General features: G+C 36.6%; 1 protein-coding gene across 1 annotated transcript in view; it reads right to left on the bottom strand.

Annotated features, from left to right (window-relative positions):
- The window catches only part of LOC111551179 (ATP-binding cassette sub-family A member 3-like), a 57,025-nt gene that overhangs the window by 15,945 nt on the left and 17,349 nt on the right, over nucleotides 1–23,731 (bottom strand). Inside the window, exons 3-6 of the mRNA XM_023225018.2 lie at nucleotides 21,928–22,101; nucleotides 16,125–16,303; nucleotides 700–825; nucleotides 273–467 (exon numbers count right to left, since the gene is read on the bottom strand). Of these exons, the coding sequence (XP_023080786.2) occupies nucleotides 273–467; nucleotides 700–825; nucleotides 16,125–16,303; nucleotides 21,928–22,101 (674 nt within the window). The remainder of the gene's footprint in view (nucleotides 1–272; nucleotides 468–699; nucleotides 826–16,124; nucleotides 16,304–21,927; nucleotides 22,102–23,731) is intronic.

The following is a 23,731-nucleotide window of genomic DNA, read 5'->3' as shown; positions in this document are numbered from 1 at the left end:
CTTGTCTGGCATATGTTAGATGTAATGTTGAAAGAACTTGCCTTTTACTTTCAAGAAAGAACACAGAAGACACTCTTGTTTTAGATTCCGCTCTTACTGCTTCACTCTCTCTTCAAAAGTTTATTTCCCTCTCCAGAATCCATTGACTGCATCAACAAAATAAATATCAATACATACCATATTTCCCATCTCCCTCCCCAGCCATCTACCTGTTACCTGAACCTGAGTCATTCATTATGCTTCTCACATCTTAGACTGTAACAGCCTCTTACCTGTAGGATATCTTTTGTGATGCTAAAGCCATCAATCAACACATCTCCAGAGGTAGGCCTGGCTTCCCCAGTCAAAATTTGGAAAGTAGTTGTTTTTCCAGCTCCATTGAATCCAAGCAATCCAAAGCACTCCCCCTTTTGGATTGCAAGGGAGATATTTTTTACAGCCAGAATGGCTGGGCACTTAAAATATATCTAAAAAAAAATCCAGGAAACACAATTCAGTAAAGAATACTTATAGGTAAAATACAATTAGTAATATCTCAGACCCCTATGGATCACTACTTGAGACAGTTTCATGATAACTCTTCTGTTCTACTGGGAGAATACATATAGAGCCCAAAGAACCACAGTGAGCCCTTGGCACCAGTGGCACACTCTGAAGTAGAAATGAAGCCAGTGTATGTTAGCCATTGAATTACATTACCTTTATGAGTTCTTTAATAAGTACTATAGAATCCAGCAACTCCTGAGGCTGCTCCAGGATTCTCTTTCTTTCGTTTTGTACATCTTCATCTTCAGATTGCCCAGATAATTCCTTGGACACTATATCCTGTATTTTCAAAACAAAAATTACAGAGGCAGATACCCTTTAGGCATCTGTTTTAGCCTGGGTGGCTTCATAAAAGCTGAATTGAGGGATAATATTAAAAGATGTTAAAACAGAAAGTTTGAGTCATTTCCAAGAGACTTCTTGAATAGCACTTCAGCGCTCATGTATAATTTGATAAGTTGTGAGTAATGAATAATTCACCAGAGAAAGAAGAGTGAGGACCAGAGGAGAGGAAAAAGGCACTCAATGGTAGAGAGACTATGAATTAACATGCTACGATGTGTACTTGAATACTTTGAAAGACAACTTAAAGCATTTAAAACAGAAAAACGATTTTTTCACCTGGATCCTTAAGAAGAAAATCATCTCAAGAGAGTAAAAAAGCTTTTAAACATAACAGTAATGAGTTTGTAATGATAAATGTCCTTTGAAGGGAATGGGAGCTAAGAAGTTCAGCAAGATTTAAAAGGACTTTTCCTAAGAAACTCACTGGACCCCACGGTCTATGTTTTCAAGATAAATGTTGCAGATATTAATGCTCTTTAGTCACCTTGACTAGACCAAGTAGTTTCAGGAAACTGATCCAAACATGTTAGAGCAGAAATTTGGCATAATTTTTAAGACATTTTTGTCCAGTTATTTCAGAACACATTGATTTCTGTTTTCTATAGATTAAGAAATTAGGATTACATAACTTGTTTTTCCATGAGGTGAATCAGACACCTCATGAAAAATTGAAGCCACACTGAGATAAACAAATATGATTTGTTACAACCACAGAATGTTCAACACATAGAAAGAATAATAAGAACTGACTCTGTTTTATGAAGGAGAGAGAAAAAGTCAGTAAGACTTGATATGGAATAATTTTGAGACTTCCAGAATAACAGTTTAACAGGTCTGTAAACCTGTACCCCAGTGAAACTGGTGAAAGTTATTTTAAAATATAACCACTTAAAGTCTTTAGTAATGATCCTGCCTTAGTCCATTTTCTGTTGCTTATAATGGAATACCTAAAACTGGGTAATTTATATAAAGAAAGGCAATTTATTTATTGCAATTATGGAGACTGGGTAGTCCAAAGGCATGGCTCAGTATCTGGTGAGGGCTTACTCCTGGTGGGTGCTTTCTACAGAGTCTGAAGGCAGCACAGAACATCACCTGGTGAGAGAGCTGACATGCTTAATCTCATGCTAACATGCTTACTCAGGTTGCTTACCCTCTTTTTATGAAGCTACCAGTTCCATCTCCATGTTAACTCATCAATCCATTGATCAATGGATTAATCCATTCATGAAAGCAGAGCCCTCAGCATCCAATCACCTCTTAAATGCCCTACCTTTCAATACTGCCACATTGGGGGTTCTGTTCCCAATACATGAAATGTGGGAAACGTATTCAAACCATAGCGGATCCTAAGGGCATACAGGAAATGAAGAAACATTTATTCAAAGGAAATCTATTAGACTTGTTAAGAACAGTGAAATCCATGGTCCACATCCTCTCCTCCCTTCCCACAGGCCAGTGTGACAGAATGTTACTCTAGGCAGGTTCAGCCAAAAATATTAGATTCCCTTTTCCCCCAGCTTCCAATCAAGGGCTAAGGTATATTTCTATAAGGGGAAAAAGGTTAGCATTTCTCATCCCATCCTTAGCAACCTTTTGCAGAGGTTATGTTTTGGGTAAGTATAACTATGACTTTGGGTCTCCCTTCTTCGACTCAGCCCCTATTCATAAGGTGAAGGCTACCTTGGGCATGAGGTGCTATACTGGGGACTGGGCCCTGGCTCATTCATAGGGAAAGGGTTTTATGCTTGGAGAGGCAAGCCAAGAAGACCAAAGACTACTGTCCTCCACTGGACATCCAGCCCTGAAGCAGAAAAGCATTCCATTATCCCAGCTCAGCGGTTTTGCCCAGCGGGAGAGTTGGGCCATAAGACAGAGAACACCTCTGCTCTCCCCAATTTAATTGACTTAATTTGAAACAGAGGATGGAGGAAGTTAAAGCCTAAGGATGCTGTAAAAAACAGACCAGGTGCAGTGGCTCACACCTCTAAGGTCAGGAGTTCAAGACCAGCCTGACCAACATGGAGAAACCCTGTCTCTACTAAAAATACAAAATTAGCTGGGCATGGTGGCGCATACCTATAATCTTAGCTACTCGGGAGGCTGAGGCAGGAGAATCATTTGAACCCGGGAGGGGGAGGTTGCAGTGAGCTGAGATTGCACCATTGCACTCCAGCCTGGGCAACAAGAGTGAAACTCCATCTCAAAAAAAAAAAAAAAAAAAAAAAGGAAATTTTGATGGAAAGCAATCAAGAGGTGACTGCTAGCTAGCTCCATTACAGGTATAAATCAAACCGGATGCTAGGTAGTTTACTGAAGAGAACCAAGGAAAAAGACAGCTATGAAGAGCCCTCCTGGGGTAAAGATGAAGCTTAAACCCTGACTTCAAATTAACTCATATAATTTAATTGGATCAGTTTTTGGAGAAATTCACACCCCAGGGCATTGTTGAAACCAATAAGAAATAAGAGATTAGTCAAGTTTAATAGCTGGATTAATATTAAAGTTAGTGGAGTTTAATAGCTAGATGTAGTCATGAAAAGAGACAGTCAAGAACCCTGCAAAAATCACTGTCATCCAGGGATGACTGTGCCCATGCCCAGGTCTGCACCCTCTGAGGAACAACATCTGAGGCTTCACACAGGAAGGGAAAGACTTCACTGAAACTGCTCAGCAAGTCACTAAACAATAAACTAGCAAACAGCAACAACTCCCTTGGTGAGAATAGTACCCACGGTTACCAACATATATTATCAAAAAAGTTCAGAGTTCAGTTAAAAAAAAATTACAACACATGCAAAAAAAATAAAAGTTTGTGTCACATATAGGAAAAAAACCAGGCAACAGAAACTGTGAAAGTGACCAGACATCAGTTGTAACAGACAAAAGCTTTAAAGTAACCATTACAAATATATTCTAAAAGTAAAGGAAACCATGCTTAAAGAAATGAAGAAAGGTATTATGGCAATGTCTTATCAAACAGAGAATAATGAGATACAGATTATTATTATTATTTTTTTTGAGGCGGAGTCTCGCTCTGTCGCCCAGGCTGGAGTGCAGTGGCCGGATCTCAGCTCACTGCAAGCTCTGCCTCCTGGGTTCAGGCCATTCTCCTGCTCAGCCTCCGGAGTAGCTGGGACTACAGGCGCCCGCCACCTCGCCTGGGTAGTTTTTTGTATTTTTTAGTAGAGATGGGGTTTCACCGTGTTAGCCAGGATGGTCTCGATCTCCTGACCTCGTGATCCGCCCGTCTCGGCCTCCCAAAGTGCTGGGATTACAGGCTTGAGCCACTGCGCCCAGCCAAGATACAGATTATTAAAAAGGAACCAAATGTAGGTTCTAGAGTTGAAAAGTACAATAACTGAAATGAAAAACTCAGTAGAGGAGCTCAATAGTAGATGTGAAGAAAGAATTAACAAACATGAAGATAGGCAGAAAGAGATAATGCAGTCTGAAGAACAAAAAGAAAACGAAGAAAAACAAAGTCTCAGGGGAATTTGGGACACCATTAGGTGTATCAACATTCCCATAATGGGTATGCCAAATAGAAAGTAGAAAAAGGAACAGAAAAATTTTTGAAGACGTAATGGCTGGAAACTTCCTAAATATGATGAAAAATATTAACCTACACACCAAGGGGGCTTAACGTACACCAAGCAGGATAAACACAAAGACGTCTATACATAAACATATCAGTAATTTGCTGAAAGCCAAAGATAAGGAAAAAGTCTCTTGAAATAAGAAAGAGAAAAACACTCATAATCTACAAAAGAACCCCAATAGGTTGACAACTGACTTCTTATTAGAAACAATAGAAGCCAGAAAGCAGGGGAATGACATGTATGAAGTGCTGAAAGAAAAAACAAAAACAAGCAAACAGAAAACTATCCCCAAGAATCCTATGTCCAGCAGAGCTATGTTTAAACAATAAAGGCAAAATAAGGACATTACCACATAACAATTTTAAGAAAATGTTGCTAGCTGACCTGCTCTACAGGAAATCCTAAAGGAAGTTGTTCAGTCACAAGCAATTGGCCCCAGACAGAAATTCGAATCCATATTTTAAAAGTGCTTATAAAGACAATTATGGAATTAAGAAATGGCATAAATGCATGTTTCTTCTCCTTTCTTCCATTAGCTGACTTAAAGAACAACTGTACAAAATGATATGTATATACTTTTTTGTATGTTTGCGCCTATAACACAGAGAAATATAATATATTTGCCAATAATAGCACAAAGAAGATGGGAGTGAGCAAATCTGTATTCTTCTAAATAAATGACACTAGATGGTAACTCAAATACATAGGAACAAATACAAACCAGAAATGGTAAATACAATGGTTAGTATAACAAGGGCTAAAAATACATACTTGCTGTCCATTCTTCTCTTAGTTTATTTAAAAGACAAAACATTACATAAAGTAATAAGTATGATAATGTATTGCTGGGTCTACAACATGTAGATGTACTATGTATAATAATAGAAAAAGAGGAATAATAGACAATACCGATATATAGGAATAAAGTTTTTATATCTCACTGAAATTAATTTAGCGTTAAACTGAGGTAGATTTTAATAAGTTGAGTAGATTTGATAAGTGAAGCATATTGCAAGTCCTAAAACAACTACTAAGGAAATTACTCAAAAAACATAGTGAAAAAATAATTGAAAGAATTGAAATGTTACTTTATAAAATTTTCACTAATTGCAAAGGAAAGCAGCAAAGGATGAACAGAAGAACAAACGATACAGAAAAAATGTAAAATGGAAGTATATCCAACTATATCAATAATGACATTAAATGTGACTGGATTAAACAATGCAAACACAAGGCAGAAACTGTCAGACTGGATTTTTAAAGCCGCAACTATATGCTGTTGTGATGGTTAATTTTACATGTCAACTTGGTTAGGCCATAACAGGCAGATATTTGGTAAAACACTAATCTAGATGTTGGTGTAAAGATATTGAAACCACCTTTGCAAAAATTATAACTGAGAAAATTATGACAGTGAAAGAGATCTAACCTAACAGACTCCATCGTGCTTCTAACCTCCAAGCTGTCCTGGCTCATTCCTGGGCATAGGCTGCATTAACTTTAGGAGGAACTTAGTTTGTAGTTTAACTTTAAAACAAATACAATAACAGCATTTTCCCAAAACAACCCTTTTCCTGCCTGGGGACTAGACTGTCTTTGCAGGACTAACAAATTAGTTACAAGATTAGAAATCATGGTTTAGGGGTCATTCGGCTAGAGGCTGCAAGATTCTGAACCTCCCCAAATTGCTCTGAGGGTAACATGACTGATCTTAGGTTAAAACCTAAGATGCTTTGCAGACCCTGTACTCAATGGATCAGCTGGCAAGACCCAGATTGATAAACTGACTCATCTGGTCTTGTGGCCTTCACACAGGAGCTAACTCAGCACAAGAGGACAACTGTGACTCCCTAAGATCTCATCTCAGACCTGATCAATCAACACTCCCCACTTTCCGACCTCCTACCCACCAAATTATCCTTAAGAATCCCAATCCCCGAGTTTTGGGGCAGACTGATTTGAGTAATAATAAAACTCCAGTCTCCCATTCAGCAAGCTCTGTGATTTAAACTATTTCTCTACTGCAATTCTCCTGTTTTGATAAATCAGCTCGATCTTGGCTGTGGGAAAGGAGAACTCGTTGGATGGTTACAATATTTTAAAATCTTCCCTGGGTCTCCAGCCTGCTAGCCTACCCTTCAGATTTTAAACATAACAGCATCCACAATCATGTGAGCCAATTTCTTAAAATCTCAATCTCAATCAATCTCTCTCTCTCTCTGATAGTCCATGACTGATGTGGCAACAAAGATCTGAAACCACTGGACACTCATAATCAAATTCTTACAAGAGGCAAGATACTGGGTGACCAGGTATCCATATGTATGATACTGGTGAACATTTTGGTCAAACTAACAAGCATAATGAGATTACCTAGATGCTTCTAATTTTGCATGACAAAATAGGGAAAGAAAAGGATAAGCTTAGGGATTCAAATTTCCAGATGAAGGGCTCCATAAATGTCCTTAAATGTCTACGTCTGTCAAGAAAGAGACTCATATAGCCACAGGGCTGAGATTGCTAAAACACAACCCCACAGCCTCATTCTGTGGGTGGCTGAATTACAACACAAATTGAATTCCCAACTTTGCAGAGTAACTACCATTAAAGTGAAGGCATTGCTTAGGAAAGAATGATATCCTGAAGACTGGAATGAGGACAAATGAGAAGATTCTGATGAAGCTGGGAATGATGAACTCCTACATTCTTATGAGACTTGTTTGCCAGTAGAAGCAGGTTCTCTGTACCTATGTAAAAAAATTAACACTACTGCAGGGTGCAATAGCTCACGCCTATAATCCCAGCATTTTGGGAGGCCGAGTCAGGTGAATCACGAGGTCAGGAGATTGGGATCATCCTGGCCAACGTGGTGAAACCTCGTCTCTACTAAAAATACAAAAATTAGCTGTGTGTGGTGGCAAGCATCTGTAGTCCCAGCTACTCAGGAGCCTGAGGCAGGAGAATCGCTTGAATCCAGGAGGTGGAGGTTGCAGTGAGCTGAGATCACACCACTGCACTCCAGCCTGGTGACAGAACAAGACTCCATCTAAAAAAAAAAAAAAAAAATTAACACTGCTTTGTCTGAGAAAACTATAATGGCCTCCCCTGAAGTAGATGTCTTGCAAAACATTGCTGATTCTTCTCAGGACCCACCTCCACACCTTTTTGGTTTTAGAGCCATAACTAGAGTCATTTCTACCAGGCCCCTAAAGGTGAGGTACAAAGTGTGACTTATGAGGAGCTGTGCTACACTCCAAAAGAACCACAGCACCAGTCAGGTCTCTATATCCTCCAGACTCCAAGTACTTAAGTACTTACAGTACTGAGCCTCCAGTCCTGCCCGGACACCAGGACAGATACCAAAGTCCCAGGACCCAGGCCATATTTTGTCCCCGGAACACCCCACCATCCACAGCGTAGAGCTGGCTCCCACAGCCCTACACCTCAGGCCTTCCCCAACACCAGGCTGACCCTCATAGCCCTAGTCATCAAGTTGGTACTCACAGACTGAGCCTTCAGGCCTTACTTGGTGGATACAGGCCACAGATGGGGCACAGAACAGCCCCTGTGGTCACAGGCTCCAGTCCAGTGAAACAGACTTCATCTCCACAACGAACCTAAGCCATGGGCCAGTCTCCAAACCAGGCAGTCTTTGGACCCACTCCAATACCAGGTCAGCCCTACAGATTCAGGCTCCAGGCCTACCTCAGGGCCAGGACAGTGCCAGTGACCCTGGGCTCTGAACCATACCCAGAACTTGGCTGACTCCCATAGTCATAAGCCCCAGACCAGATCCAGTGGCTCCAGGTACTAGGCCAGTATCCAGGATCTTAGAACTCAGACCAGCGCCCATGGAACCAGGCTCCATGCTGGCTCTAGCACCAGGCTGACTTCACCTTCTAGGATGGCCCTTATGGTCCCACACTCTAGCAGACCCTGGGTTCAATATTTTCCCAGTAGACCTAATAACCTGGACCACCAGGGGATACAGGCATCAGGACCAACCTTATGGTCCCAGGCACCATACCTACCCAGCTGCTATCCCTGGCAAAAGAACAGCTTGCCCAAAGACTCCAGCAGCAAATCTGTACTTGAAACAGTCTACTCAGAATCTCTGAACAGCTGACAGGTAAAAGGTTTTCCTGGAAAAAGCCAATCTAAAAAACTGGAATAAGTTCCTACTTATTCAAATGTGCATACATCAAAGGAAGGCAAAAAACAAAACAAAACAAAACAAAATAAAAAAAAACATAAAGAACAAAGGAGATCATAATGCCACCAACACCAAAACAAAAAAACACAAGTCTCTCCCAGGAGCTGACACTCTTCAAAATGATACACAAATAGTCTGACAAAGAATTCAAAATAATCGTTTTAAGGAATGTCAAACATACTTCAATATAATAACAACAATGAACAAGTCAATTAAATCAGGTAAACAATAATGACTCAAATGAGAAATTTAACAGAGAGACTGAAATTATTTTTTAAAAAAATCTAACAAATTTTGGAGCTGAAAAATACAACAAATTTGAGATAAAAATTGCAGTAGAGAGCATGAACAGAAGACTTGATCAAGCAAAAGAATGAATCTATAATTCACTTGAACATGCAGACAAGTTATTTGAAAACAGACAGAAAAGGAAAAAGATTAAAAATCATGAAAAATAATAAAGAAATCTTATGGGATTTATTAGATAGCATCAAAAGAGCAAACACGAGTTAGCAAAGGAGAATAAAAAAGTAAATGGTTAGAAAGTTTGTTTAAAGAAATAACAGCAGAATACTTGACAAATTTGGGGAGAGTTATATATTTCCAGGTACAGGAGGGTCAAATATGTTCAATCAGATTAAATTTAAACAATACTACACCAAGACATATGAAAATCAAATTGTCAAAAGTCAAGCACAAAAAGAGGATCTTAAAAGTGGCAAGAGAAAAAAGCAAATAACATATATAAAGGAGATCCAATAAGGCTAGCAGCGAATTTCTCAACAGAGAGCTAACAAACCAGAAGAGAATAGGATGACATATTTAAAGTGCTCAAGGAAAAATGAAACTGTCATTCAAGAATCCTATACCCTGCAAACTTGTCATTTATAAATGGAGAGATAAAGGCTTTCCCAGGCAAACAAAATCTAAGGGATTTCATTACCACCAGACCTCAAGATTGTGATTACTTATAAGAGATGCTAATAAAATTTCTTCAAGATGAAAGAAGAGGGTGCTAATGAGTAACAGAAAAACATATGAAAATATGAAACTCACTGGTAAAAGTAAGCATACAGTCAAATGCAGAATACTCCAATATTGTAATGGGGATATGAATCACTTTTAACTTTAGTATAAAGGTTAAAAGACAAAATGTCGTGTGTTCTTAAGGGATATATAATATGACGGAAAGTAAACTGTAACATTAAAAATTTTAAATGTGGAAAGAGAAGGAGTAAAATTGTGGAATTTTAAAATGTGATCAAAATTGAGTTATTATCACCTTAAAGTAGCCTACTATAACCATAAAAATTTCTTGGGAAGCCTTATGGTACATGCAAAACAACAAAGCAGATAAAAAGAGATAGAAAATAAAGACTTAAAGCATACCAGTAGAGAAAATTATTTAATCAATAAGGTGATAGCAAGAGAGAGAAAAAAGGAACAAAGGATCTACAAAATAATCATAAAACAACAAAATGAAGGTAGTTACCCATCAACAATTATGTTCAATTTAAATGAATTAAGTTCTCCAATCAAAAGATACAGAGTAGCTGAAATATATGCTATCTACAAGAGACTCATTTCACCTGTAGGGACACACCTAGACTGAAAATGAAGGGATAAAAATAATATTTTATACAAATGGAAACCAAAAAAAAAAAAAAAAAAAAAAGAGCAGGAGTAGCTATGCTTAGATGAAATAAGCTTTAAGTCAAAAATTGTAAAACAAGACAAAGAAGGTCATTATATCATGATAAAGGAGACAATTCATCAAGAGGATGTAGCAATTATAAACATACACACACCCAACTTCACATGTTATAAATATATAAAGCAAGTATTAATAGACCTGAAGGGAGAGATAGACAGTAATACAAGAATAGGAAAGTAGGAAAATTCAATACCATACTTAGATAGCAATGTACAACTCATACGTTCAGAAAATCAATACAGAAACATTGGACTTAAGCAACATTTTAGACCAAGTGGAACTAATAGACATATATAGTACATTTAATCCAATACCAGTAGAATACAAATTCTTCTATAGTGTGCCCAGAACATTCTCCAGGAGAGTTCATATGTTAGGCTATAGTACACGTCTTAACACATTTCAAAAGACTGAGATCATACCAAGTATCTTTTCTGACCACAATGATATCAGACTAGCAATCAATAACATGAGTAATTTTGGAAAATTCACAAATACATAAAAATCAAACAATATACTTCCAAATAATGAGTTAAAGAACAAATTAAAAGGGAAGTTTAAATCTTGAGATAAATGAAAGTGGAAACACAACATAACAAAACATAGATGCAAAAGTTCTCAACAAAATACTAGCACAAATAGTATTTCTCACAAAATACTAGCAATGTGATTGAGTTCTGAATCAAACTCAATAGCACATCAAAAGGATCATTTACCATACCAAGTGGCATTTATCCCAATACAAGGATGGTTTAACATAACAGAAATCTATAAATGTGATACCACATTAATCGAAGAAAGGACAAAAACATATGATTCATATGAATACAGAAAAAAATTTGACAAAATTTAATATCCTTTATGATAAAAAGACTCTCAACACATTAGATATTAAAAGATTGTACCTCAACACAATAAAGGCCATATATGACACACCTACATCAAACATCATACTCAATGGAGAAAAATTGAGAGCTTTTTCTCTAAGATCAGGAATAAGGCAACGATGTCCATTCTTGCTACTTTTATTCTGCATAGTCCTGAAAGTCCTAGTTAGAGCAATTAGGCAAGAAAAAGAAATAAAAGTTATCCAAATTGAAAAGGAATAAATTGAATTGTCCCTGTTTGCAGATGCCATGACCCTACAAATAGAAAACCCTAAATATTTCACCAAAAATATGTTAGAACAAATGAATTTAATAAATTTGTGGGATACAAAATCAACATTCAAAAATCAATATTTCTATTCACTAATAACTACCTATCAAAAAATCCAAAAATAATCTCATTCACAATAGCATAATAATACTTAGCAATAAATTTGCAGAGCTGAAAGGTCTGCAAACCGAAAACTATAAAACAGTGACTAAATATTTTGTAGAAGACAAAATCAATGGAAGATATCCTGTGTTCATGGATTGGAAAATTTAATATTGTTAAAATATTTATGTCATCCAAAGTAGTCTGCAGATTCAATGCCATCCCTATCAAAATTCCAATGATCCTTTCCACAGAAATAGAAAAGACAATTCTCATATTCATATGAAAACCAAAAATACCTCCAAATAGCCAAATAAATCTTGAGCACATAAGAACAAAACTCCAGGCATCACACAACTTGATCTCAAAATCTACCACAAAGTAACAGTAATCAAAGCAATGCAGTACTGGTACAAAAGCAGACATACAGAATAACAGAAAAGAATAGAAAGCCCAGAGATAAAATCAGTCATTTAAGGTCAAATATATTCAGCAGAGGTGCCCAAAAGACACAACCAGGAAGACAGTTTCCTTAATAAATGCTACTGGGAATTTGAAGATCCACATGCAAAAGAATGAAGTTGGACCCTTATCTCACTCAATATAAAAAAAATGAACTCAAAGTGGATTAGAGACTTAAACTTAAGGCCTGAAGCTGTAAAATTCCTAGAGGAAAATACAGGGTAAGAGCTTCTTTACATTGGTCTGGCAAAGGTCTTTTTCAAATAATCCACAAAGCACATGCAACAAAAGCAAAAATAGACAAATAAAATTGCATGAAACTAAAAAGTTTCAGCAGAGTAAAATAAACCATAGAGTGAGGAGACAGCCTATGGATTAGGAGAATATATCTGCAAACCATTTATCTCATAAGGGATTAATATCCAAAATATATAAGCAATCACAACAACAGAATAGTAAGAAAACAAATAATCTGATTTAAAAATGGCAAAGGACCTGAACAGACATTTTTTGAAACAAGACATATGAATGGCCAAGAGGTATGCAACAGATGTTCAACACCCCCAACGGTGACACCGCCACCGGCGCGAACATGCAGACACTGGCAACCCCATGCAATGGTGCCGCCCCACCGCTGCTACAAATGCGCACAAGGATGTTGGCAGCCTCATCCACCCTGCGCTGCCAATGCTGCCTTTGGGAGCACAACACCACGGAGGCCAACAGCGCCATGCTCACCAGTGCCCCACTCTCGCCATCACTGTTGCAAGCATGAGTGTGAGCACCAACACTGGAACCCCCCAATCCCTGCCCTCACCGCCAGCACCCCGCCCTTATCACACCACCACTGTAACTTGTGCAAGCTCAGCAGGTATGCGGCAGCCTTGCTTCTGACAGTACCCCAATCAGCAGAGGCGTGTGCACCTCGCTGTACCGCTGTGTGGCCCACGCCACTCCTTGGAGTGTTCTGGCCAGTGAACTGGAACCACTTCAGCCCCTCCAGTGCAGCAGATTCCTAACTTCCAGGGGCCAGAGAACAAAGCTGTGGGCCCAGGACCAGCTCCTCAGAGATAGAGCATGCAGCCCAAGAGTGCTGAGCTGACACTTAGCCCCCTAAAGTCTTCCAGAAACAAAGCAGTCAACTGAACCCACCTTATACCACAATCAAATCCCCAAGGGCATATAAAAAGATACAAGCAAAAAACAAACAAACAAAAAATACAAAAAACCAACCCATCCAAAGGACAGCAATTTCAAATATTGAAGGAACATAAGCCCACACAGATGAGAAACAACCAGTGCAAGAACTCTGGCAACTCAACAAGCCAGAGTGTCTTCTTACCTCTGAACAACCACACTAGTTCCCCAGCAGTGATGGTTCATACCCAGGCTGAAATGGCTGAAATGACAGAAATAGAAATCAGAATATGGATAGGAACAAAGATGATCAAAATTTAGGAGAAAGTAAAAACCCAATCCAAGGACTCTAAGTAATATAATAAAACAATACAAGAGATGAAAGATGAAGTGGCCATTTTAAGAAAGAATCAAGCTGATCTTATAGTGCTGAAAAACTCACTTTAAGAATTCTATAACACACACTTCAAGAATTCTATAATACAACTGCAAGGATTAACAGCAGACTCAAGCAAGCTGAGGAAAGAAGCTCACCTCAAAGACCAGTTTTCTGAAATAACTGAGTCAGACAAAATAAAGAAGAAACAACAAAGAAGAATGAACCAAACCTGAGAAATGCGGAATTATGTAATGAAACAAAATCTATGACTTACTGCTGTCACTGAAACAGGGAGAGAAAGCAAGAAACTTGGAAAATATATTTCAGTATATCATCCATGAAAATTTCCCAAACCTCACTAGAGACATCAACATTCAAACTCAGGAAAAGCAAAGAACCCCTATGAGATAGTATACAAGATAACCATCCTCAAGACATATATTCGTCAGATTTCTCAAGGTCAAAATGAAAGAAAAAATGTTAAAGGCAGCTAGAGAGAAGGAACAGATCACCCACAAAGAGAACCCCATCAGGCTAACAGTAGATCTCTCAGCAGAAACCCTACAAGCCAGAAGAGATTGGGGGCCTATATTCAGCATTGGTAAAGAAAAGAAATTCCAACCATCAATTTCATATTCAGGCTAAGTTTCATAAGCAAAGGAGAAATAAGATCCTTTTGAAACAAGCAAATGCTAAGGGAATTCATTGCCACCAGACCTGCCTCACAAGAGGTCGTGAAGGGAGTGCTAAATATGGAAAGGAAAGGCCATCACAAAAACACACTTACGTAAAAGAGCCTTGACACTATAAAGCAACTCCACAATCAAGTCTACATAACAACCAGCCAATGACATGATGATAGGATCACGTTCGCACATATCAATATTAACCTTGAATATAAATAAGCTAAATACCACAATTAAAAGGCACAGGGTGGCAAGTTGGATGAAGAAGCAGGACTCAACTGTATGCTATACTCAAGAAATCCATCTCACATGCAATGATACTTACAGGCTTTAAGTAAAGAGATGGAGAAAAAGCTAAGCAAATGGAAAACAGAAAAAAAGAAGTGTTGCTATTCTAATTTCACACAAAACAGATTTTAAACCAACAAAGATCAAAAAAGACAAAGAAGGGCATTACATAATGGCAAAGGGTTCAATTCAACAAGAAGACCTAACTATCCTAAATATGTATGCACCCAACACAGGAGCACCCAGATTCATAAAGCAAATTCTTGGAGACCTACAAAGAGGCTTAAATAACCACACAATAATAGTTGGAGACTTCAACACCTCACTGACAGTATTAGACAAATCATGGAGGCAAAAAATTAACAAAGATATTCAGGACCTGAACTTGACATTGACCAAATGAATCTAAATGACACCCACAGAACTCTCTACCCAAAAACAGAACATACATTCTTCTTATCTGTGCATGGCACATACTCTAAAATTGACCACACAATCAGTCATAAAACAGTCTTTAACATATTATAAAAAAAAAACCCCACAAAATCATACCAACCACACTTTTGGACCACAGTGCAATAAAAATAGATATCAATACTAAGAAGATTGCTCAAAACCTTACAATTAAATGAAAATTAAATAATCTGCTCCTGAACGACTTTGCGTAAACAATGAAATTAAGGCAGAAATAAAAATCAGAAAAAGATACATAAAAAAAGAAAGAAGACAATAGACCAATATTCCTGATGAATATTGATGCAAGAATTCTCAACAAAATACTAGCAAACTGAATTCAACAATACATTACAAAGATCATTTTATCATCTCCAAGTAGGATTTCTCCCAGGGATGCAAGGATGGTTTAAGATACAGAAACCAATCAATGTGGTACATCATATCAACATAATGAAGGGCAAAAACTATATAATCATTTCAGTTGATGCTGAAAGAGCATTTGATAAGATTCAACATGGATTCATGATAAAAACCCTAAAAAATGAGTATAGAAGGAACGTACCTCAACATAATAAAAGCCATATGTGACAGACCCATAGCAGGCATGCTATTCACAATACCCAAGATTCAAAAGTAACCTAACTACCCATCAATGAATGAATGGATAAACAAAATATGGTACTTATACACAATAGAGTACTTTTCAGCCATGAAAAAGAATTAGATTATCAGTGAAATAGAAAATAGTCAGCATTAGAGAAAATTCATAAAGACAAAATCTGGACCTTTGAAATGACCAACAAAAAGAATGCAGTTTAGTGTAGGTAATTCTATCTCAATATAGGTTAAGAAAATACATTCTTGTAGACACAGATTTTTCTTTCATCAAATAACTTCCAAGCTTCCTGAGTAGCTGGGACCACAGGAGCATGCCACCAGGCTGGCTAAGGTAACAGTATATAGATACATACTTCTCAGACCTAATTTCCAATTCTCTTAGAGTTGTTCTTAAATTATTCCACACTTGAGTACTTACTTTCCTGTATCGCTTGTAGATACCAAAGTAAATGTATTGATTGAGGAATGTTCTTAGTCTCCATGAAGTAGTCTCCCAAAAGAAAATCAACAGAAGGAAAATAAAGCCTGCAGTACTCATGCCAATCAAATACTTTCCAATCATAGGCTCTTCCAAAGAATAAATATTCTTCTCAGTATCTGAAATTGGCAAAAAAGAAAATGCAAGACAGCTAATCTTAGTGCACAACATTGATACTATGAATGAACAAGAACTCGAAAAACAACAAAGAAAAAATATAGGATAAAATCAAACATTAGACTAAATTGAGACAAGGTATTTAGTGTGAGAAGTAATTATCCTGCTACAAAAATGCCATTTGAACAATAAATTTTGAAGATCGGCCTTCATTAACATAATGCATAGTAATTAAGTAAGCTTATGTATATTAATATATTTATTTATATGTCTAATAATCATTGCTTGCTATGAACAATATATCCCAAATCCTTTCAGAAATGTGAAATCTTAAGTTGCTAATTAGAAGAAAGCTTTAAAGTACAAATACTCTTGGAAAAGAAGACACACTCGCCTTTAAACAATGTAAAACTGACCATTAGCTGACACTTGTAAAACTTTCTTGGAAAGTTCATGAATAAAAGGCACAGAATTCCTGTTATAAGAAAATGATAGCCTTGTACAGTGGCTCACACCTGTAATACCAACACTTTGGGAGGCTGAGGCACGTGGATCACCTGGGGTCAGGGCTTTGAGACCAGCCTGGGCAACATGGTGAAACCTCATCCCTACTAAAAATACAAAACTTAGCCAGGCGTGGTGGCAGCCACCTGTAATCCCAGCTACTTGGGAGGCTGAGGCAGGAGAATCACTTGAACCTGGGAGGCGGAGGTTGCAGTGAGCCGAGATCGTGCCATTGCACTCCAGACTGGATGACAGAGCAAGACTCCATCTCAAAAAAAAAAAAAAAAAAAAAAAAAAAAAAAATCTTGTTATAAGAAAATTATAAACTCTCCTCTCCTTGTTTTAAAAAAGGATATTTTAGAATAGTTTTAGATTTACAGAAAAATTGTAAAGAGAGCTCCATATATCCTGTACCCCGTATCTCTAATAACATATACTAGTAAGATACATGTTACAATTAATGAATATTAATACATTATTATAACATACCTAATTTATTCAGATTTCCTAGTTTTTAAAATATAATGTCCTTTTTCTGTTCCATGCTCCAATCCAGATACCACATTACATTTAATAGCCATGTCTTTTAGGTTCCTCTTGGCTGTGATAGTTTCTTGGATTTTTCTTATTTTTAATGGCATTGACTTTTTGAGGAGTACTGGGGGTCAGGTATTTTGTAGAATAAGATCTGTCAGACCCTCAATTGGGATCTATATAAGGTTTTTTTCATAATTAGAATGAAGTTATGGGTTTTTGGAAGGAATACCGCAAAGGTAAAGTTCAATCTTTATCACATCTAAAAGGAGAGCTCCATACACTCAAAGCGAATTATTTACTGCTGACGTTGCTCTTGGTCACTTGATTGAGGTGGTGTTTTTCTGTTTTCTCTGCTATAAAGTTTTTCCTTTCTTCCCCCTTTATATACTAGAAATTATATATTTGAATTCGAATAGATATATTTGAACATCATTTAATTAGATGTCAAAATAAATATCAGAATTACTTTAATAAATCAAAATAGACTTACAGATATTATTGGTTATATTTTGGGTTATAATCCAGTACTACTTTATTTTGTTGCTCAAACTGTTCTAGTTTTGGCCACTGAACTCTCCCTTTTTCGGAATCACATTTTATAAGTCTTTGTCATTGATGTATAGAAATGCAATTGAATTTTATGTTTGTATTTATTCTGAGTTCAGCAACCACATTAATTATTACAGAATCTAATAGTTCATTAGGGAATTATTTCAGATTTCTGGGTAGACCATTATATCTACTATTATTTCATCTTTTACATTTCTCATACTTCAGAATTATGTTTTAAAAATACTTGACTCATACCAAAGACTATATGGTATAATATTTATGCATATATATATATATATACACACACACACACATATATATATACACACACATATATATATTTTTTTGGAGACTGAGTCTCACTCTATCACCCAGGCTGGAGTGCAGTAGCGCGATCTTGGCTCACTGCAACCTCCGCCTTCCAGGTTCAAGCGATTCTCCTGTCTCAGCCTCTTGAATAGCTGGGTGCATGCCAGCACACCCGGCTAATTTTTGTATTTTTAGTAGAGACAGAGTTTCACCACATTGGCCAGGGTGGTCTCGAACACCTGACCTTAAATAATCTGCCCACCTCGGCCTCCTAAAGTGCTAGGATTACAGGCGTGAGCCACCGCACCTGGCCTTATTTATAAATTTTAAGAATAATATCATAATGGCATCTATAAGCCAAGCCTCAAAATGAAAAGTTTACAAATATTGTAAACAGAATACCTATGTGATCCTTCACTTTTCTATTCTCCACAGGTAACTGCTATGATGAATTGATTTTCTGTGTTAATTACATACAAATTGATCTTTACATGTATGCACTAACAATATTTTACTTTCTAAATTTGAGCTTTATAAAAACAGTATCATACTCTCATATAGTTGTCTGAAGCCCATTTTCTCCTTACATTATTTCTGAAATTCTCAAACATAAAGTGACATCGAAATAATAGTAATAAAATAAACACTGTTCCCTCTGTATAGTATCAACATTGCTAACATTTTGACACATTTTCTGCCCCCACCATAGGTGTATTCGTAAGTATGTTGCCGTTGTGTTTTTTAAAGGTTATTTTGTCATGTGCACTGTTTTTATTCCTTTTTGTCCTCCTTTCATACTTTGTATAAATGTGTCCTACCTCTTTCTGGTGTGAACTGTGAATTCTCATGGACCATCAAAAATAGTAATTCTATGAAATGGTGATAACGGTTTGAGAAGACGACATGGTTGCTTGGTTTATGACAGCTATTTCTGTTGGTAGAGTGAAATATAGTTTCTTTACACGTAAATGTCTTTTTATTGGGGAGTGTGTGATAGGGTGGTGGTGGTAGTGTGGATACTACTGTTTTCTGTTTTTCTGATAGCCTTTTGGTTCTTCAGGACCCTTAACTTATGCTGTATGTTTTCTTCTTTCTACATCTCAAGTCTCCAAGGGACAATTCTATCTCCCAAATTGTACTGACTTTTCCCAGAAATTTTGTCTTCCCAAGAATGACAATCTTCCAAAAGTAATGAGACATCAAATCACAGATGTTAGAAGCTTAGAGCATCTAAGTAGAAAAAATGCCAATCCCTCCACCCACACTGAGATACATTCTAGTCACTGAGATACATTCTAGAGTGACAATAAACAATCTAAGGGCTCATCTTGTGATGTAAGAGAATTAATCCCCCAAATTTAGAATGTAGAAGAAGAAAATAATGTAGAAAATAAATTTTTAAAAATGCAATAAAAAATCAACAAAGTTGAAAACTTTTTTTTTGAAGACTTAGAAGATTGATAAACTTCTTTTAAGACTGTTTGAAAAAACACAAGTGGCAAAAATTAGACAGAAATGAAAATGGAGACATCATTATTAATCCTACAGATGTTAAAAAGACCATAAGGTATCGTGAATAAATGTATTCCAATAAACTGGAAAATTTAGATGGAGTGAAATGGTCCTGTAAAAACTCAACTAACAACCCCTCACCCAGATTATTAATAAGATACCCAAATAATTCTCACTTAGAAATGTGAACAATTAAAAACCTCCCCAAAGGACAATCTCCATGCATAATTAACTTCACATATGAATCACACCCTATTTAAGAGGAAATAACACCAAACATTTAAGAAGATATGCTGGTAGATACACAAAATATTTGAGCAAATAAAAAATAGGAAGCACTTCTTACTTTATTTTTTATTTTATAAAGTTTATTTATTTATTTTTTTGAGATGGAGTCTCACTCTGTTGCCCAGGCTGGAGTGCAGTGGGATGATCTCGGCTCACTGCAACCTCTGCCTCCCACGTTCAAGCGATAGTTGTGCTTCAGCTTCCCAAGTAGCTGGGATTACAGACGTGCAACACCACGCCCAGCTAATTTTTGTATTTTTAGTAGAGACAGGATTTCACCATGTTAGCCAGGCTGGACTCAAACTCCTGACCTCAGGTGATCCACCTACCTTGGTCTCCCAAAGTGTTGGAATTACAGGCATGAGCCACCATACCCATCCTGTTTAATTTTTATACCAAAGGTTGGTAAGTATTTCACTAAAAATTCCCAGTAATTTTAGGTTAATCTTTTTAATAGACATAGACAAAAGAATCCTTAATTAATATTAGTGAACTTAATCCACAATATATAACATTTAATATATCACAATAATGCTTGCTTTACCTAATTTATTACTTGATTTGTTATCATGTACCGTTGCAAATTCAGCTTATATAATTCACCATGTAGTTCAATGGAATAAATATGTAATTCAAGAGAACAAAGAAGAAAAGTTCAATAGAAGCAGTAAAAAACACCTGTTAAGATTGAACATGTATTCATAATTAAATAAACTAAACACAGAATAGAAAGAAACTTCTCGATTCTGATAAAGGGTTTCTATAGAAAGCATCATTCTTGATAGTAAAATATTATAATGATACCTTTTAAATTGAAATGAAACTGAAGGTCTATGATGACCAATTTGATTAAATTTGAACTATGTGTCTTTGACAAAGCAGGGAGTCAAGAACAAAAAATAAGTGTACATGGATTGGAAAATAAATATGTTATTAACAGCTGCTTTGAATACATCCATTAAAATAAAAAATATACACCTAAATTTTAAAAATACTTTTACAAGTTCAATAATATACAGAAAATGAACTTTTTCAACTGTATTTCTCTATATCACCAATAAAAAAAAATGACATTTCAAAAAGTCATATCATTTATAATAGCATCAAAAGATACATAGGAATAAAATGAGCAACATAGTTGCAACACTTTTAAGCTAATAACCACTAAACAGTATTAAATAAAAACGGTGAAGACAGAACAAATCCTTCCTTATGGGAATGCATTATGCAGTGGAAGAATAAAAACTTTGAATCCCAGTCTGGACCATAAGACCTGTATGACACACGGTCATTTTCATCAAATGAGTATAAAAACAGGTAACTTGAGATTGTCGTGAAGACTTACAATAACGCAGGTAAAGTTAGTACATGGTTGATTATTAGTACTTCTTATTGTATATCTGATGACCACTTTAAACTTACCCTGGATTTGCTTTTGAGGCTTTATTATATTTATTTGTTTTGGTTTGGTTTTTTGAGATGGAGTCTGGCTCTGTCACCCAGGATGGAGCGCAGTGGCATGATCTTGGCTCACTGCAACCTCTGCCTCCTGGGTTCAAGAGATTCTCCTGCCTCAGCCTCCTGAGTAGCTGAGATTACAGATGCGCACCATCATGCCCGGCTGATATTTGTATTTTTAGTAGAGACGGGGTTTCTCTATGTTGGCCAGGCTGCTCTCGAACTCCTGACCTCAGGTGATCCGCCCACCTTGACCTCCCAAAGTGCTGGGATTACAGGCGTGAGCCACCGCACCCAGCCTGAGGCTTTATTATATTTAAGGAGGTTTTTTCCAGCCTTGTAAAAGGACTTATGTACCAAACATGTGTCCTGACTCTCTCCGATGAAGGAAGGGCAGATTCCCCACATATTTTACAGCATGAACCTGATGCTAATTTGCTAGACTTAGGGACCCTGAGGTACTCACTTTCTTTGCTACAATTTAGGTAGATAGGATGCTTCTTTAAGGTGGTGCATAATATCTTCATCTCGTAGATAGTTGTATACTGACTAACGCACTTTGCAAGGTTGTAATTGGGAAGGAACAGCAATGAATTACGTACAACGGTTCTGGTGGTGTTTGAGATGCTGGTTAGCTTTTCTGAAAAGATAAGATTAGGTTATATTACAGGAAGTCAACTATCCCCAGGACAACAAATCCTCCAGTGATGATCAAATCAAGCTCAGAAAATTGAAAACCAGACGATTATCTTTGAAGAACATTACAGTGGCTGTCTGGAGTGGCCACTGCCATCAGTGACACAGTTTGTGCTGACGATTATACAATTCTGAAGTATTTTTGGTGAAGTGGGTATCCATATAAGTCTTCCTGGCACTTGATAGGGTCAGGAAGTCACTAGTGGCTATTTTTCAACACTTCTAACATGAATTGATTAAGGGAGTAAAGTACAGCCAGGAGATACAGGCTAGAATTCAACAGTAGAGAATGGATAGGGCAAATTCTGAAACATTTGAGCGTTCAAGAAAATTTCAAAGAAACAAGCTGATAAGTTAATTAATGTCTTTCCCAAGAATGAAGTGCATATAAGTAATTAGAGACTAAGTTCCTGAGGATATGAACATGTTTAATTTAGGAATTTCTAATGTAGAATTTTGATAATGAATTCACACATTTGGGAAGAGGACAAAAGACAGGTCTAAACAAAAAGTTCTCATAAAACACTTTGAGCAGGGAGAGATGGCCAAGACGTGAACCCTCAAGCGCTAAAATTATGGCAAGTCGATCTTAACTTGGTATAAGAGTCCTAAGTAGACTTAACTTGATATAGAGAAAAATAATTGACACAGAATGAATAATTCTGGATATTGGCTTTTTTGTACAGATGCAAAAAATATCAAGGGCTAACCCTATAGACCAGAACTGTCCAATAGAACTTTACATCATTATGGAAACACTCTATAAACCCTCTCTAAAGAATTCTAGGGAAGACCATATTTAATACATGCTTCTTTGGCTTGCCTCGGCACATCTGTTCTTATACTTTGGTAACACTTCCTCAGATTTTATAGCATTTTTGACTAATGGTAGTTTCTTTATTTTCAGTCTATACATGCTTTGATTACTCTTCTATATTACAGAATGGAATTAAGACTGATGTATAATGTTTAACAGAAGTGGCAATAGCTGTCATCCTCATCTAGTTCCCCATTTTTAAAGGAAATGCTTTTGAAGAGCCAGTACTGAATACTATATTTGCTATAGGTTTCTGTACATGCATATGTCCATCATAAAGCTCAGCAACTTTTCTTCCTCTTAATCCTTGTTTACTAAATTTTTTTTTACTATGTATCAATGATTTATTTGTATTTATTAAGATTTTTATGTTTCCTCATTAATCCCTTAAAATGGGAATTTTGTTGATAGATATTTTAATATAAAAGTAAACTTCCTAGATTCAATTTGCTAATATTTTGTCCAGAATTTTTTGAATCCATATTCATGAATGAGAATAGTTTGTGATGATTTTGCTAGGTTATGGCATGGGGCTTTTGCTAATCTCATAGGAGGAGTTAAGAAGTAGCATCTTATGTTTTTATGTGCTAACTGGAAGAATATATAGAACTCAGTAGTAAAGCCATCTAGGTCTTGTGTTTTCTTTGTAGAAATAATTTTAACTATTAATTTAATTACTTGAATACTTAAGTACAAATTAAATTTTCTAATTCTTCTTAATCAAATTTAGTGAAGTGTATTTTTTAGAAATGTAACA

The sequence above is a fragment of the Piliocolobus tephrosceles genome, chromosome 17 (assembly GCF_002776525.5).
Source record: "Piliocolobus tephrosceles isolate RC106 chromosome 17, ASM277652v3, whole genome shotgun sequence".
In the NCBI taxonomy this organism is placed as follows: Eukaryota; Metazoa; Chordata; class Mammalia; order Primates; family Cercopithecidae; genus Piliocolobus; species Piliocolobus tephrosceles.
This window is presented reverse-complemented; position numbering and strand designations above follow the sequence as displayed.